General features: G+C 44.5%; 1 protein-coding gene across 2 annotated transcripts; it reads right to left on the reverse strand.

Moving 5' to 3' along the window:
• Positions 1-1,987: 1,987 nt before the first annotated feature.
• Positions 1,988-17,279, reverse strand: LOC124006425 (lysosomal-associated transmembrane protein 4B-like). 2 transcript variants are annotated; one of them, XM_046316434.1, is made up of 7 exons: positions 17,015-17,279; positions 16,115-16,226; positions 15,059-15,132; positions 14,588-14,710; positions 14,301-14,399; positions 12,448-12,543; positions 1,988-2,754 (listed from the first exon to the last, which is right to left on the reverse strand). In XM_046316434.1, the coding sequence occupies exons 1-7, from the start codon at positions 17,105-17,107 to the stop codon at positions 2,668-2,670; spliced, it is 684 nt and encodes a 227-aa protein (XP_046172390.1). In that variant the 5' UTR covers positions 17,108-17,279; the 3' UTR covers positions 1,988-2,667. The 2 variants fall into 2 exon arrangements, with proteins under 2 accessions (XP_046172390.1, XP_046172391.1); XM_046316435.1 differs by lacking the exons at positions 1,988-2,754; positions 12,448-12,543 and adding an exon at positions 13,363-14,164.
• Positions 17,280-17,896: the final 617 nt, after the last annotated feature.

Raw genomic sequence — 17,896 nt, forward strand, 5'->3', positions numbered from 1 at the left:
ACTGTATTGTACATTTCTCAAAGTAAATGACACGTGTATTGGTTTTGCCAATGGTCAGATAGTTCAACTATAGTACTGTGGTCCTGGTCCAATGGTCGTCCAAGCTACAGTGGAAGAAGGTTACTGTACCTGGAAGACATCTGGATGAACTCTCCACATTGAACAGAAGGAAACAGTAAGGCAGCAGTTTATGGAAAAGGGTCTAAGTGCACAGAAAGCACTGCTTTGATGTCAATCATCCTGAAAATAGACTACCTGTCTTACAATGACAACATTATGGCCCTAACCGCTTTTAAAGTTGATGGCCAAATCGTTTCCACGTTTCATAGAGAATTTCCATTATTCAGGTTTATGAGGTAAGGATGACAGAATTAGTGCCAGTCGAAGAAAAAACGAGGCCTTGTAGTCCTTGACTTTTCATCTCATAGGCCTAACCAGCAGTGATGTAACGCAACACAATTATACTATAGTGGATTTGTCTCAAAGCCCTTTTGAAAAACAGAACCTTAGCCCCTGCCCTAGAACTGATCAAGTGTATAACATATTAATATGCGATGCACAGTCAATACAACACACAGCATTCTTATGGATCCAAAATAAAAACAAGATCTGTCCATCAATTAAATGTGTTTTTAATAGACAAATAAATATAACTTCTATTTCTTTTTATGCTGCAGCAGCAGACTGTTAAATGTGACGGAGTCCTCAGAGGACATCCCCCCGTCTGGGGAACAGCTTGTCAATAACTGCATCCGGCAGAGCAGACTGGTCTGCTTACATTGACTTAATTCAACAAACAAGACCACCACTTTTTCCTTTATTCGAAACACAGATATAAGATCAAATGTACAAGTGTTATAACTCAACCTTAAAAATAAAGAGATCTCAACACAGTCCTGTTGTAATAATTCAGGATAATGACAGTTTTCTATACACACTAAACTATAACGTACGAGTAACTTGGTGATATGACTTCTGCTCTTCGATCCTCTGTTAGATTACAGGCAGGTGCTTTCAATCTTTGGAATCCTTCCGTGCATAGCAACACTTCATACATTCTCTCAGTGCACCCTATCAGAAAGAATGTTGTTTGTAAAGGCAATCCAACAACGAACAGTGATCATGGGCAGAACAAATAAAGATTTTGAGTCGAGGATACAATCCTCATTCGCCTGTTTTCAGATCTGTGTGCTTTAACTCCTCTGACTGTAATCGTCATGATAACGCACATACAGCTCTGGGACCAGCCTAAATCATGGGCAATAATATAAATAAAAAACATTTGGGGGGGGTTGCAGTGCCTGATTTGATTTGTGTAGGTCTAGACTTTACCGTGAAATTCTTACTTACTAAGCAACAGTGCAGTTCATGAAGAAGTAAATATTTATCAAGTAGGCTAAAATCAAAAGTTATAATAAAAAGTGACACATTAAGAATAACAATAACAATAACAAGGCTATATACAAGGGCACCGGTACAGAGTCAGTGTGCAGGGGTTCAGGTTAGTTGAGGTAATCTGTACATGTAGGTGGGGGCAAAATGACTATACTTAGGTAACAAACAAACAGCGAGTAGCAGCAGTGTACAAGGGGGGGGGGGGGGGGGTCAATGTAAATTGTTCAGCAGTCTAATGGTTTGGGGGTAGAAGCTGTTGAGGAGCCTTTTGGTCCTAGACTTGGCGCTCAGGTACCGCAACCGGTCAGGATGATCTCGATGGTGCAGGTATAGAATCTTTTCAGGATCTGGGGGCCTGTGCCAAATCTTTTCAGTCTCCTGAGGGGGGGAAAGGTTTTGTCGTGCCCTCTTCACAATTGTCTTGCTGTGTTTGGACCATGATAGTTCATTGGTGATGTGGACACCAAGGAACTTGAAACTCTCAACCCGCTCCACTACAGCCCCGTCGATGTTAATGGGGGCCTCTTCGGCCCAACCTTTTGCTGTAGTCCACGATCAGCTCCTTTCTCTTGCTCACAATGAGGGAGAGGTTGTTGTCCTGGCACCACACTGTCAGTTCTCTGACCTCCTCCCTATAGGCCGTCTCATCGTTGTCGGTGATCAAGTCTTCCACTGATGTGTCGTCAGCAAACTTAATGATGGTGTTGGAGTCGTGTTTGGCCACGCAGTCGTGGGTGAAAAGGGAATACAGGAGGGGACACCCCTGAGGGTGTGTACTTAAGACCATGAAAACACGTTTCTGGTGGGTGGCCTTTGGACTAGGACTGACAGTAGAGAACATGTAGAAGTACAGTTTAGTACAAGCAAGAAAAATATATCTGCTATTACACTCACTACTAGCGCGCTCATATTTTAACTCTTTCCTGCTCAATGTTTCAACTGTAGATCAGTGAAAATAAATAACTCCAAATAAACAGTATAATGTTAAACAGTATCACAGTTACAGGTAAGTAAGTAAATGTGTGTAGGTTAAATGTTTTGGAAAGAATCAGTAGTATTGGGGTCTGGGTCAAATTATTACAAAACATTTTTTTTTAATTAAAATACTGCTAACACTACACACCCAGTGTGACAGTTATCAAATGCCAACTATAAAATGCATAATGTATTGGAAAGAAAACATCATATTTGTTGCCCAGGTCTGGTTGGAATGTCTGGCTGCTGTAGTAACAAGGGGGTCCAGTCCGTCAGCAGAACAGCGGCCCAGGTTCTTCATGCTATGTAGGGTGCCCCATAGGGGGGAGGAGCGTTCTTGGATGATGGAATAGCCATGGTGTCATCGTATGGGGGTAACAGTACCTGGGAACACAGAATAAAGGGTGACCAAGACCAGAGTCTTCTAATGTGTGACTGACAACAGACAACAAAATGCTATTTAACTGTTTGACATGGTTTCGAATATATTGTTTTTTTGTCACTGGCAAAGACTACAAGCAGTAATATAATATGCTGTGTATTGGTCTAATTCCAAACAGCAGTTGGTCAAATATACTCTTGAGGATAAAGTGAAAATAGTGTGAGCTCCCGGAAGTGACACGATGGTCATATATAGAGAGGATGGCAGAGGATTTCAAAACAGATCTGTAATGATCTTCAAATAGTCTGGATGGGAGAATAGAGAGTGAGAGAAGATTAAAGAGGGAGAAAGGCAGGCCAGGAATAAATGTGGTACAAGTCTATTGAGAGGCTAAATCTAGAGAAGGCCATACAGTAAATGAAAGCGATCCAAGTCTATTGGAGCAGGTCCAGACTGAAATCTGTTAAGTGAAACAGTTTGGATTCGAGGCTGTGACTGTGGTTCTCAGTCAGCAAGGCAAGTCCACATTTACATCCTATCTGACTGACATGAGTCAGGTTCAGTCAGCAAGGCAAGTTCACATTTACATCCTATCTGACTGACATGAGTCAGGTTCAGTCAGCAAGTCCACATTCACATCCTATCTGACTGACATGAGTCCACATTTACATCCTATCTGACTGGTTCAGTCAGCAAGTCCACATTCACATCCTATCTGACTGACATGAGTCAGGTTCAGTCAGCAAGTCCACATTTACATCCTATCTGACTGACATGAGTCAGGTTCAGTCAGCAAGGCAAGTCCACATTTACATCCTATCTGACTGACACGAGTCAGGTTCAGTCAGCAAGTCCACATTCACATCCTATCTGACTGACATGAGTCAGGTTCAGTCAGCAAGTCCACATTTACATCCTATCTGACTGACATGAGTCAGGTTCAGTCAGCAAGGCAAGTCCACATTTACATCCTATCTGACTGACATGAGTCAGGTTCAGTCAGCAAGTCCACATTTACATCCTATCTGACTGACATGAGTCAGGTTCAGTCAGCAAGGCAAGTCCACATTTACATCCTATCTGACTGACATGAGTCAGGTTCAGTCAGCAAGGCAAGTCCACATTTACATCCTATCTGACTGACATGAGTCAGGTTCAGTCAGCAAGGCAAGTCCACATTCACATCCTATCTGACTGACATGAGTCAGGTTCAGTCAGCAAGTCCACATTTACATCCTGAGTCAGGTTCAGTCATCTGACTGACATGAGTCAGGTTCAGTCAGTCAAGGCAAGTCCACATTTACATCCTATCTGACTGACATGAGTCAGGTTCAGTCAGCAAGGCAAGTCCACATTTACATCCTATCTGACTGACATGAGTCAGGTTCAGTCAGCAAGTCCACATTCACATCCTATCTGACTGACATGAGTCAGGTTCAGTCAGCAAGGCAAGTCCACATTTACATCCTATCTGACTGACATGAGTCAGGTTCAGTCAGCAAGTCCACATTCACATCCTATCTGACTGACATGAGTCAGGTTCAGTCAGCAAGGCAAGTCCACATTTACATCCTATCTGACTGACATGAGTCAGGTTCAGTCAGCAAGTCCACATTTACATCCTATCTGACTGACATGAGTCAGGTTCAGTCAGCAAGTCCACATTCACATCCTATCTGACTGACATGAGTCAGGTTCAGTCAGCAAGTCCACATTCACATCCTATCTGACTGACATGAGTCAGGTTCAGTCAGCAAGTCCACATTTACATCCTATCTGACTGACACGAGTCAGGTTCAGTCAGCAAGTCCACATTCATTTTACATTTACATTTAAGTCATTTAGCAGACGCTCTTATCCAGAGCGACTTACAAATTGGTGCATTCACCTTATGACATCCAGTGGGACAGTCACTTAACAATAGTGCATCTAAAACTTAGGGGGGTGGGGTGAGAGGGATTACTTAACCTATCCTAGGTATTCCTTAAAGAGGTGGGGTTTCAGGTGTCTCCGGAAGGTGGTGATTGACTCCGCTGTCCTGGCGTCGTGAGGGAGTTTGTTCCACCATTGGGGGGCCAGGGCAGCGAACAGTTTTGACTGGGCTGAGCGGGAGCTGTACTTCCTCAGTGGTAGGGAGGCGAGCAGGCCAGAGGTGGATGAACGCAGTGCCCTTGTTTGGGTGTAGGGCCTGATCAGAGCCTGGAGGTACTGAGGTGCCGTTCCCCTCACAGCTCCGTAGGCAAGCACCATGGTCTTGTAGCGGATGCGAGCTTCAACTGGAAGCCAGTGGAGAGAACGGAGGAGCGGGGTGACGTGAGAGAACTTGGGAAGGTTGAACACCAGACGGGCTGCGGCGTTCTGGATGAGTTGAAGGGTTTAATGGCACAGGCAGGGAGCCCAGCCAACAGCGAGTTGCAGTAATCCAGACGGGAGATGACAAGTGCCTGGATTAGGACCTGCGCCGCTTCCTGTGTGAGGCAGGGTCGTACTCTGCGGATGTTGTAGAGCATGAACCTACAGGAACGGGCCACCGCCTTGATGTTAGTTGAGAACGACAGGGTGTTGTCCAGGATCACGCCAAGGTTCTTGGCGCTCTGGGAGGAGGACACAATGGAGTTGTCGACCGTGATGGCGAGATCATGGAACGGGCAGTCCTTCCCCGGGAGGAAGAGCAGCTCCGTCTTGCCGAGGTTCAGCTTGAGGTGGTGATCCGTCATCCACACTGATATGTCTGCCAGACATGCAGAGATGCGATTCGCCACCTGGTCATCAGAAGGGGGAAAGGAGAAGATTAATTGTGTGTCGTCTGCATAGCAATGATAAGAGAGACCATGTGAGGTTATGACAGAGCCAAGTGACTTGGTGTATAGCGAGAATAGGAGAGGGCCAAGAACAGAGCCCTGGGGGACACCAGTGGTGAGAGCGCGTGGTGAGGAGACAGATTCTCGCCACGCCACCTGGTAGGAGCGACCTGTCAGGTAGGACGCAATCCAAGCGTGGGCCGCGCCGGAGATGCCCAACTCGGAGAGGGTGGAGAGGAGGATCTGATGGTTCACAGTATCGAAGGCAGCCGATAGATCTAGAAGGATGAGAGCAGAGGAGAGAGAGTTAGCTTTAGCAGTGCGGAGCGCCTCCGTGATACAGAGGAGAGCAGTCTCAGTTGAATGACTAGTCTTGAAACCTGACTGATTTGGATCAAGAAGGTCATTCAGAGAGAGATAGCGGGAGAGCTGGCCAAGGACGGCACGTTCAAGAGTTTTGGAGAGAAAAGAAAGAAGGGATACTGGTCTGTAATTGTTGACATCGGAGGGATCGAGTGTAGGTTTTTTCAGAAGGGGTGCAACTCTCGCTCTCTTGAAGACGGAAGGGACGTAGCCAACGGTCAGGGATGAGTTGATGAGCGAGGTGAGGTAAGGGAGAAGGTCTCCGGAAATGGTCTGGAGAAGAGAGGAGGGGATAGGGTCAAGCGGGCAGGTTGTTGGGCGGCCGGCCGTCACAAGACGCGAGATTTCATCTGGAGAGAGAGGGGAGAAAGAGGTCAGAGCACAGGGTAGGGCAGTGTGAGCAGAACCAGCGGTGTCGTTTGACTTAGCAAACGAGGATCGGATGTCGTCGACCTTCTTTTCAAAATGGTTGACGAAGTCATCTGCAGAGAGGGAGGAGGGGGGAGGGGGCGGAGGATTCAGGAGGGAGGAGAAGGTGGCAAAGAGCTTCCTAGGGTTAGAGGCAGATGCTTGGAATTTAGCGTGGTAGAAAGTGGCTTTAGCAGCAGAGACAGAGGAGGAAAATGTAGAGAGGAGGGAGTGAAAGGATGCCAGGTCCGCAGGGAGGCGAGTTTTCCTCCATTTCCGCTCGGCTGCCCGGAGCCCTGTTCTGTGAGCTCGCAATGAGTCATCGAGCCACGGAGCGGGAGGGAGGACCGAGCCGGCCTGGAGGATAGGGGACATAGAGAGTCAAGGGATGCAGAGAGGGAGGAGAGGAGGGTTGAGGAGGCAGAATCAGGAGATAGGTGGGAGAAGGTTTGAGCGGAGGGAAGAGATGATAGGATGGAAGAGGAGAGAGTAGCGGGGAGAGAGAGCGAAGGTTGGGACGGCGCGATACCATCCGAGTAGGGGCAGTGTGGGAGGTGTTGGATGAGAGCGAGAGGGAAAAGGATACAAGGCAGTGGTCGGAGACTTGGAGGGGAGTTGCAGTGAGGTTAGTGGAAGAACAGCATCTAGTAAAGATGAGGTCGAGCGTATTGCCTGCCTTGTGAGTAGGGGGGAAGGTGAGAGGGTGAGGTCAAAAGAGGAGAGGAGTGGAAAGAAGGAGGCAGAGAGGAAAGAGTCAAAGGTAGACGTGGGGAGGTTAAAGTCGCCCAGAACTGTGAGAGGTGAGCCGTCCTCAGGAAAGGAGCTTATCAAGGCATCAAGCTCATTGATGAACTCTCCGAGGGAACCTGGAGGGCGATAAATGATAAGGATGTTAAGCTTGAAAGGGCTAGTAACTGTGACAGCATGGAATTCAAAGGAGGCGATAGACAGATGGGTAAGGGGAGAAAGAGAGAATGACCACTTGGGAGAGATGAGGATCCCGGTGCCACCACCCCGCTGACCAGATGCTCTCGGGGTGTGCGAGAACACGTGGGCGGACGAAGAGAGAGCAGTAGGAGTAGCAGTGTTGTCTGTGGTGATCCATGTTTCCGTCAGTGCCAAGAAGTCGAGGGACTGGAGGGAGGCATAGGCTGAGATGAACTCTGCCTTGTTGACCGCAGATTGGCAGTTCCAGAGGCTACCGGAGACCTGGAACTCCACGTGGGTCGTGCGCGCTGGGACCACCAGAGTAGGGTGGCCGCGGCCACGCGGTGAGGAGCGTTTGTATGGTCTGTGCAGAGAGGAGAGAACAGGGATAAACAGACACATAGTTGACAGGCTACAGAAGAGGCTACGCTAATGCAAAGGAGATTGGAATGACAAGTGGACTACACGTCTCGAATGTTCAGAAAGTTAAGCTACGTAGCAAGAATCTTATTGACTAAAATGATTAAAATGATACAGTACTGCTGAAGTAGGCCAGCTGGCAGTGGGTGCGTTGTTGACACTACACTAATCAAGTCATTCCGTTGAGTGTAATAGTTTCTGCAGTGTTGCTATTCGGGGCTAGCAGGCTAGCTAGCAGTGTTGTTTACGTTACGTTGCGTTAAAAGAACGACAATAGATGGCTAGCGAACCTAGAAAATCGCTCTAGACTACACAATTATCTTTGATACAAAGACGGCTATGTAGCTAGCTAAGTAGCTAGCTACGATCAAACAAATCAAACCGTTGTACTGTAATGAAATGAAGTGAAAATGTGATACAACCTGTGAATGCGACCGGGTGGTTGAGTTCTATACAGAAGACGTTGGCTAGCGTTGGCTAGCTGTTGGCTAGCTAGCAGAGTCACCTACGTTAAGGACGACAAATAGCTGGCTAGCTAACCTCGGTAAATTAAGATAATCACTCTAAGACTACACACTCTAAACCTAAACAACACAATTATCTTGGATACGATGATACGATGATACGAAGACAGCAAAGACAGCTATGTAGGTAGCTAACACTAAACTAATCAAGTCGTTCAGTTGAGTGTAAAAGTTTCTCAGTGCAGCTAATCAGTGGACGTTCACATTCACATCCTATCTGACTGACATGAGTCAGGTTCAGTCAGCAAGGCAAGTCCACATTTACATCCTATCTGACTGACATGAGTCAGGTTCAGTCAGCAAGTCCACATTTACATCCTATCTGACTGACATGAGTCAGGTTCAGTCAGCAAGGCAAGTCCACATTTACATCCTATCTGACTGACATGAGTCAGGTTCAGTCAGCAAGTCCACATTCACATCCTATCTGACTGACATGAGTCAGGTTCAGTCAGCAAGGCAAGTCCACATTTACATCCTATCTGACTGACATGAGTCAGGTTCAGTCAGCAAGTCCACATTTACATCCTATCTGACTGACATGAGTCAGGTTCAGTCAGCAAGGCAAGTCCACATTTACATCCTATCTGACTGACATGAGTCAGGTTCAGTCAGCAAGTCCACATTTACATCCTATCTGACTGACATGAGTCAGGTTCAGTCAGCAAGGCAAGTCCACATTTACATCCTATCTGACTGACACGAGTCAGGTTCAGTCAGCAAGGCAAGTCCACATTTACATCCTATCTGACTGACATGAGTCAGGTTCAGTCAGCAAGTCCACATTTACATCCTATCTGACTGACATGAGTCAGGTTCAGTCAGCAAGGCAAGTCCACATTTACATCCTATCTGACTGACATGAGTCAGGTTCAGTCAGCAAGGCAAGTCCACATTTACATCCTATCTGACTGACATGAGTCAGGTTCAGTCAGCAAGTCCACATTTACATCCTATCTGACTGACATGAGTCAGGTTCAGTCAGCAAGGCAAGTCCACATTTACATCCTATCTGACTGACATGAGTCAGGTTCAGTCAGCAAGTCCACATTCACATCCTATCTGACTGACATGAGTCAGGTTCAGTCAGCAAGGCAAGTCCACATTTACATCCTATCTGACTGACATGAGTCAGGTTCAGTCAGCAAGTCCACATTTACATCCTATCTGACTGACATGAGTCAGGTTCAGTCAGCAAGTCCACATTCACATCCTATCTGACTGACATGAGTCAGGTTCAGTCAGCAAGTCCACATTTACATCCTATCTGACTGACATGAGTCAGGTTCAGTCAGCAAGGCAAGTCCACATTTACATCCTATCTGACTGACATGAGTCAGGTTCAGTCAGCAAGTCCACATTCACATCCTATCTGACTGACATGAGTCAGGTTCAGTCAGCAAGGCAAGTCCACATTTACATCCTATCTGACTGACATGAGTCAGGTTCAGTCAGCAAGTCCACATTTACATCCTATCTGACTGACATGAGTCAGGTTCAGTCAGCAAGGCAAGTCCACATTCACATCCTATCTGACTGACATGAGTCAGGTTCAGTCAGCAAGTCCACATTTACATCCTATCTGACTGACATGAGTCAGGTTCAGTCAGCAAGTCCACATTTACATCCTATCTGACTGACATGAGTCAGGTTCAGTCAGCAAGGCAAGTCCACATTCACATCCTATCTGACTGACATGAGTCAGGTTCAGTCAGCAAGGCAAGTCCACATTTACATCCTATCTGACTGACATGAGTCAGGTTCAGTCAGCAAGGCAAGTCCACATTTACATCCTATCTGACTGACATGAGTCAGGTTCAGTCAGCAAGTCCACATTTACATCCTATCTGACTGACATGAGTCAGGTTCAGTCAGCAAGTCCACATTCACATCCTATCTGACTGACATGAGTCCGGTTCAGTCAGCAAGGAGAGTCCATATTTACATCCTATCTGACTGACATGAGTCAGGTTCAGTCAGCAAGTCCACATTCACATCCTATCTGACTGACATGAGTCAGGTTCAGTCAGCAAGTCCACATTTACATCCTATCTGACTGACATGAGTCAGGTTCAGTCAGCAAGTCCACATTCACATCCTATCTGACTGACATGAGTCAGGTTCAGTCAGCAAGGCGAGTCCATATTTACATCCTATCTGACTGACATGAGTCAGGTTCAGTCAGCAAGTCCACATTCACATCCTATCTGACTGACATGAGTCAGGTTCAGTCAGCCAATTCCTCTGTGTCTTTGACGAGGTAAAGTAGAACTCCGTCTCAGATGTCCTCTCTTCAGACTACTACACTCTCTCTGGGGAACCAACCAAATGCTATCATGGGATGTGTGTGTGTGTCTCTCTCAGATGCATGTAAACCATCCTGGTTTTCCTACTGACACAGAGACATACTGTAGGCAACATCTCTGAGTTAATGCATTTTCGATGGACAAGACCGGCAGAGGATACTGTAAAATATGGTTAGAGTATGCCAATGCCATCCTCACACACATCAGTAAGGCACTGGTTAGGGGCATAATGGCATTACAGTCCAGACTGGAGTCCATGTCATGGTGGACCTTTCTGATCTCAGACCAGTGATTTAACATTGTGCTTGATGTCCTGAAGCTATACTTCACAGGGTGGTTTCCCGGACACAGATTAGGTCGAGTCCTGGACTAAAAAGCAATGTGTGTCTGGGAAACCGCCCCCTCGGTGGCTCCGCTCAGTCCAGACATACCGCCTTTCATAATGTGGAAGACATCACATCTACAGTAGGCTATCCCCATTATTGTCTGACGTCAGATAGCACAACTCCATCTACACTGTTCGAGGGCTTAGCGTTGTGTAGGAGTGACGCCGCCTGTCAGAAGGCATCGCAGTGTCCCTGATTATAATAACCTGTCAGTAATACACAGACGGCTGCAGTCTACCTTTATACAGGCAGAGGGTTGTTTTTCTAGCACTTTTGACTAATGATTTAATGATACATTTTTGGGTCAGAGCAAAAAAAAAAAAAAAACCACATTGTAGCTGACCTGTGCTCTACATGTTCAAAACAAATCGTGAGCATCATGAGCCATTCGTAGTGGCTTTGAATTTAAGGTTTATATTCGGGGGGACAAATAAATATCCAATTTACATAAGCCTACTTCATCACTATTGGATATCAAACTCTTGGCAATTACAACATTTTTTTAGTGACACATTTTACTGGTGGAACAAAAAGTCCTGAAAATGGTATTGTTCTGACTCTCATCGTTGAGGTACAAACACTGTTGACAACCCCTCACTCTCCTCTCTTACACCTGCATTGTGACAACACACAGTAATCCTCTTCCCCCAGGCTAGCTGGATGAGCAGTGCTGCAATGATCTGATAGCTAAACCAGATCCTCCCCTCGCTAACGCCATGTTTTCAGGCTGCATTTCTCCCCTCCCCTGGTTCAACAGTGGATAACGTGTTGTAATATCTGCGGATAAGCAGCCAGGTGGCCAAGCTTGAGCTATATGATACCAGTAGAGAGAGAGAAAGACCAAGAGCTTTTCATTGAGTAGGTGGCCAATGTAGTATAGCCACTATAGCCCCTTACTACAGCCCAACTTACTACAACGTTATACTTCCTTCCTACTCTGACATGATGGCTTTACTGATGGAATGCGCTCTCCCTCACCGTCTTGAGGGGAACCTAACCTACGCATAATAGGAACCTGATCAGTGACCTATCACACCGAGATATGATGAATGCGTTATGATACATTTATGATGTGTACTTTCTCCAGAATACAAAGCAGAGGGAGTTAATGAGGAAGGGAGAGATGGGTAATTATAGAGTAGATGAGATGTATCATATGAATAAAAAGAGATATATTATGATAGTACAGCACTGGTAAATGTCTGGGTTGTTTAAACTCTGCAAGCAAAGGGTTAGAGTGAATAACAGAAACAGTGCATTTCTCAGCTGCTGGTCGAGTTGGAAATTAAAACATATTACTGTAGGAGTAAAATCAATGTCAATATTTGTGGAAAAACACAACTGTCAAAAAGGTAGTCAGCATTCACAGAGGTGGTTTGTCTGGAGTATAGGTCAGTTTCTTCAAACCCAACTAACTGAACAGAGGAAATTGCATAACACTGTAGTAACTACAGCAGACTAGTATAAAATACAAAAACGAACCCACCATGTCATAATGTAGGACTTGTCATTCATGTACTGTACAGCAATTGAAATAGATGCTTGTGTCCTGTGACTTACCGTGGTGTCATTAGTAGTGACGTATATCAGGACTTCTGTGGTGCTTCTTGCACGCACATACCGGTAGCAGTTCCACACACACGCTATCAGGTACGCCTGCAAAGGGAAAACCATTATCAAAGACATGAAAGAAAATAACTTTATCAACAGCTGACATAATTTAAAAGGTACAGTATCTCTCAAAGGCTCAATATTCATCTTAATCCAAAGGGGTAGTGTATAATTCATTCCGAAAGCGTTTAGACTCAATCTCCAGCCCAATGCAGAGGGGATTCATTCATTCAGAAAATGACAAGACTCAATGTCCAGTCCATTGCAGAAAGGTATAGTACAGCTCATTCAGGAGAGTGGTACAAAAACAAGCTCTCATTGTTTCCGGACATCATCACGCTCAGTGAGCAGTACGGTCACTTTCTGGGGGATTTGTCCTGTCCAGCCAAACACCATCTGGCAAAGCAGTTGGCTCCTATAAGACAGACTAGGACTGAGCTCAGCTGTATATATACACAGTGCATTTGGAAAGTATTCAGACACCTAGACTTTTTCCACATTTTCTAAACTTGATTAAATTGTGTGTGTCCCCTCATCAATCTACACACAATACACCATAATGACAAAGCAAAGCAGGTTTTTAGAATTTGCGCAATTCCTTCGACCTCATGGCTTGATTTTTTCTCTGACATGCACTGTTCAACTGTGGGACCTTTTATAAACAGGTGTGTGCCTTTCCAAATTATGTCCAATCAATTGAATTTACCACAGGTGGACTCCAATCAAATAGTAGAAACATCTCAAGGATGATCAATGGAAACAGGATGCAGCTGGGCTCAATTTCAAGTCTCATAGCAAAGGGTCTGAATAGTTATGTAAATAAGGTATTTCTATTTTTTTATTTTTAAGAAATGTGCAAATTTTTTAAAATGCCATTATGGGGTATTGTGTGTAGATTGATGAGGAACATTTTTTATTTAATACATTATACAATAAGGCTGTAACGTAACAAAACTTTAATGAATTCACACCTCTGTCACTTTTACGGGCTCTTCAACAACGTAAAGTAAAAACTGTAGACCTCCATATGGTATATAGACATTCTGTAAGTGTTTCCAAAATACATTACTCAATGTGCTAAACTCACATACAATCGTCAGTCGTCTGTGGATGATATGCTGGTAGAGGTAGCAACATCTATAGAGAACAATTATCACTCACTGACAGCAGAGCTACGTATCAACCCTTACTTTTGGATTGGACCAGAAGTAATAGAAACGTGTGGTCATCCTCCTCATTATAGCATGTTTGCATTAAGATGGCCTCAGTAAGGCATCTCCACAGTTTTACATGGTGACACAGAGCCTTACTGAAGTCTATCAAAATAAACCACATCCTCTTTCTCTCAATCTGTTTCCCTACTTTTGGATGGTCTATGGAGCTCTGTAGCAGCAGCCTAATAGAACTGGCAGGCCATTTAGGGGGGCTTTTACAATGCCATTAAACAGAGTTGTATAGTGTGATGGGACATTGGCAGTTGGCATCATCTGACAGTTTGTCAGAGCTAATGTGAAAACTTTCTAGCCTGAATGGGCCAAGAACAACACTGACGAGGGCACTGCCTCAATGGCTCCCATTATAGTGTTATGAAAACAACAGCCTTGTGAAACAGCTCCTGCCAGACGTTTGAACCACTGCAGGACCCTCCGTCTGTCCCCAAGGGTTTCTGCCAAAAAAATAACCTGAATAACTTCCTCAGATGAGCACAATTTTCATCTCTCACACAGCGTAAGCACTGTTTTGTCACTCATACAGTAAGTAATGAAAATTATGTGTGTGTGTGTCAGTTCAGTAGCAGTTACCTTGAAGGTGAGGATGCTTCCGATGAAGAGGAGCACGATGAAGACCAGGCACACATTGCTCATGGCCATGATGTCCTCTTTGTAGGGGAAGTTCTCAGGCTGTGAAGGTGACACCAGATAGACGGACAAAATCAGCTGCAGTGAGATTGGGGGTAGAGTGTGGTGGCTACATCCAAAATGGCACCCAATTCCTTATATGGTGCACTATCTAGTGCATTATACAGGCAATAGAGTGTCATGTCAGGCACTTTATTAGAATAAGAGTTTGACTTTGGAGTCCTTCTTACCAGCTGTTGGAGGTAATCTTGTATGGTGTTGGGGTAGACCACAATACTAACAGCCACCAGGGTGTTCAGTGCACAGTCAAAGACTTGGTAGCAGAAGAATGGGATGATCCAAGCTGCATGTTGCTGAAACAGGAAAAACAGTTTGTTAGCCACGAGGGAATAGCATCTGAAGAGCTGCAGCGGCAGGAAAGACTAATGTATCTATCTGAAAAAACAAAGACTCAAACAAAACGGTCTGACCGATGCGTTTAACGTAAATCAATGTGTTTCTGGTGGGAGTTTTGGTGAACTTACTCTAGTGGGACGATGCCATTCAAGACCATGTCTGTAAATCTGGATTTGAAATGTGTTTTTTTTTTAAACTCCATTTGGATGATCCTCCTAGTGTCTTCATCTGTATTCATTCGTACGAGAGCAGACATAGTACACCAGTACAAGCAACAGCAGAAAGCTGACGTGACTTTTGTTTACCTTATATGCACCGTAGGTCGCCATCCCAGAAATTAGTATCATCAGCAACGAGATCGCTGAAGCAATACACATGTCTGGAATAGAAGGGAAATCATACAGTATACAAGGTCTGCATTCAAATAAATTAAACCGTAGCAAATGATGAAAAAAAAAGTCACTTGGTGTTTTGTCCTTGGATGGTGTTAGTCTTAATCTCACAGTAATTTATAAACTTATAATAAACTCAGCTCATTCTTAGATTGACACTGATTATGTGAAAATGACCCAACTTTCTCTGTGTAGATGTGACCTGATCTTGATACCATGACATTGAGTGGATTTCACAGACAACAAAAATACTATGTCACAAACTGTCAGCGTCACAGTAATCCTGTCCATCTGTGCACAGCCCAGAGAACACAGTTGTCTGCTCCAACAGAACAGAACAAAAGCCAGTCTGCTTTAATTCTAAACTAGCCTGAACTGAATCACTGCCTGCCTCGTAGAAATTTGCCGTTCCACCTATCATGGCACATTGACTTGAACAGGGATGGCCGTTCTAGTAACTATATTTCTATGGCCTGCCTAATGCAGGGCCAGCTGGACCAACGGCAAAAGGGATCACAGGACGGTTTAATCTGACCGGAACTGGGTCAACTCAGTCAGTTTCAATCAGACACTACTGTACCGACAGCCAGTGGCAGACACGTCAATTTGGCCAGCATATACTGCTACAGTTCACTTCCAACCTGGGCAAGACCTAGCTGATTTTGCAAGTTTGTGAAAATACACAACACAGCTGAACATTAGACATGCGTGCCCACAGACAGAGATTTGATTTGCTTTATTGTGAAGTGAGAGAAATACGGACTATTGGCTGCTTTCAATTATATAAAGTGATTTATAAAACCAGTAGTTTTGACGTTGATATGTAACGCCATAGTAGTTTCCATCATTGTCATCACATACACTCTGAGAGGAGTTGGCTAGAGCACAAACACACTACTAAGGAGGCGTGGGCAGGCCTATGCAACGTTACACACATCTATCCCAGACATAAAGCTGTAGGCTACTTACTGGCATCATCCATGTCATCTAAGTCGTTAGCCAGCTCAGCGCTGGTCAGATGGTACTGGTCAGGATCACCCAGGGCCGTGACGAGGATGAGCAACACCACCGCATTGATCAGCTAAAGGACATTAAGACATAAGGACATTTAGACTGACAAACAAGATAGGAACACGACACACATCAACTTTAGGGAAAGGTTCAACCACAACACGAAGGAAGGGCTCCACAAGCATTTGATGGCATTAATCAGCTAATCTCAAAGACACAAGGACCAGTCAGACTGACAAGGAGGATACAGATACATATTAATAGCTCAGCCATTATAAAAGGATAACTAGTTCACCCAAATTACTTTATTATATGATTCCTTAATTAGGAACTATTTGGCTGTGTGTTCCAGGTAAGGAAACAGTAATTGTATAATTTGAGTGAACCACCTCTAACTCAGCAATGTAGGCTGACATTCAATTTAATGTCAACATGATGGAACAACTCAAGGATAGAGATAGTGCTTTAACATTCAAATTAATTATACATATGCCTAGGCCCTATGTGCATAATGTACAATTAATTATTGCCATAGCCAAAAGGCTTCTTTCTACCTGACACAAGACCTGTAACCTGTCCTGAAGGGCTGAGTGTACTGAAAAATTAATTAACGTTTTTTCCCCCAATGGTGTTAGGTTACTTTGACAACTTAGTGGAAAAACTGTTCATTCATAAATAACAAAACAATCCATTAAATAAATGTTATCACTTGCAGCCAATCACAATGACACCACTTTCTGCTTGATAAACACAATTTAACATGGAAAAACGTCCTACAAATAATAACATACCGTTTTTGTTGGTTGTTGAGCCTATCTAAATAGTGGTATGTGAATAATAGCGACTGTGGATGCTCACCATATACCAAACCCCCAGGATAACAGTGCCTGTGCGGACATGACAGCACAGGCAGCATCTGGTGGAATGCCATCGGTCCCATGGGGAAATCATATTGTACAGTCCGAGGAGGCACTTCACATATATCTATATCTGTTAATGATAAACAAGCCAAATAGATCGACGTGAATTTCTTCTCCGGCGCGCGGTGTCGTCCGCAATTCGTGATAAAACCCTCACCGCGGCTCTAGCGATCAACTCAGGCAAGTAGCAAACATTGGAGCATGTGACCTGGGCTAGATAGGATCAAGAGCCGGTGATGTAACTAGTTTCGAGAATAGAGTTCCCATCATCCCTCACCAACGCCGGGTAATTTAAATAGTTACACTGTAGCTGCCTGCTATGTTTACTGAGATATGTTGAATAAGAATATTCACGCTTCACAATAGTGCCTTTATGATCTTTATGGTAGAAATTCACAAAGGGCATATTTGATTCTATTGCATTTGGAACATTCTGACAATAAAGACAGATTATGGACAAGTATCAAACACATCGATTTAAATAATTCAACCGAGATATTACTATCCCCAATCAGGAAAAATGGAAGCAATTCACATGTTATATTTCCAGAGGAAGAAAGACAAGTGGAGAAAGATTCAGGGTGCAGAATAAACATGGTCCAACATAGGACACAATCAACACATTAACACGGTTGGTAGAGCACATGCCTACATTACCCAACCAACTAAGGCATCAAATTGTATTCCTGATTACTGCATCATTACAAATACATCATTGATTAAAGCAGTTTCGTCCTGCTGTAGACAGGATGGTTTCAAACACCAATCAGTTGCTCAAAAGAAAGAGAAAAATAAGAGGTAACTGATTCATAGGAAAAAA

This window comes from Oncorhynchus gorbuscha, linkage group LG19, assembly GCF_021184085.1.
Source record: "Oncorhynchus gorbuscha isolate QuinsamMale2020 ecotype Even-year linkage group LG19, OgorEven_v1.0, whole genome shotgun sequence".
NCBI lineage: Eukaryota > Metazoa > Chordata > Actinopteri > Salmoniformes > Salmonidae > Oncorhynchus > Oncorhynchus gorbuscha.

What these genes read in the sequence shown, in the direction of transcription:
- LOC124006425 (XM_046316434.1), bottom strand. Translation starts at nt 17,107, where the DNA reads ATGATTTCCCCATGGGACCGATGGCATTCCACCAGATGCTGCCTGTGC. An exon ending in CGACCTACGGTGCATATAAG is followed by an intron (nt 14,711 to 15,058) that starts GTAAACAAAAGT and finishes TTCCTGTTTCAG; the next exon opens with CAACATGCAGCTTGGATCAT. An exon ending in GAAGCATCCTCACCTTCAAG is followed by an intron (nt 12,544 to 14,300) that starts GTAACTGCTACT and finishes TTCCCTTTGCAG; the next exon opens with GCGTACCTGATAGCGTGTGT.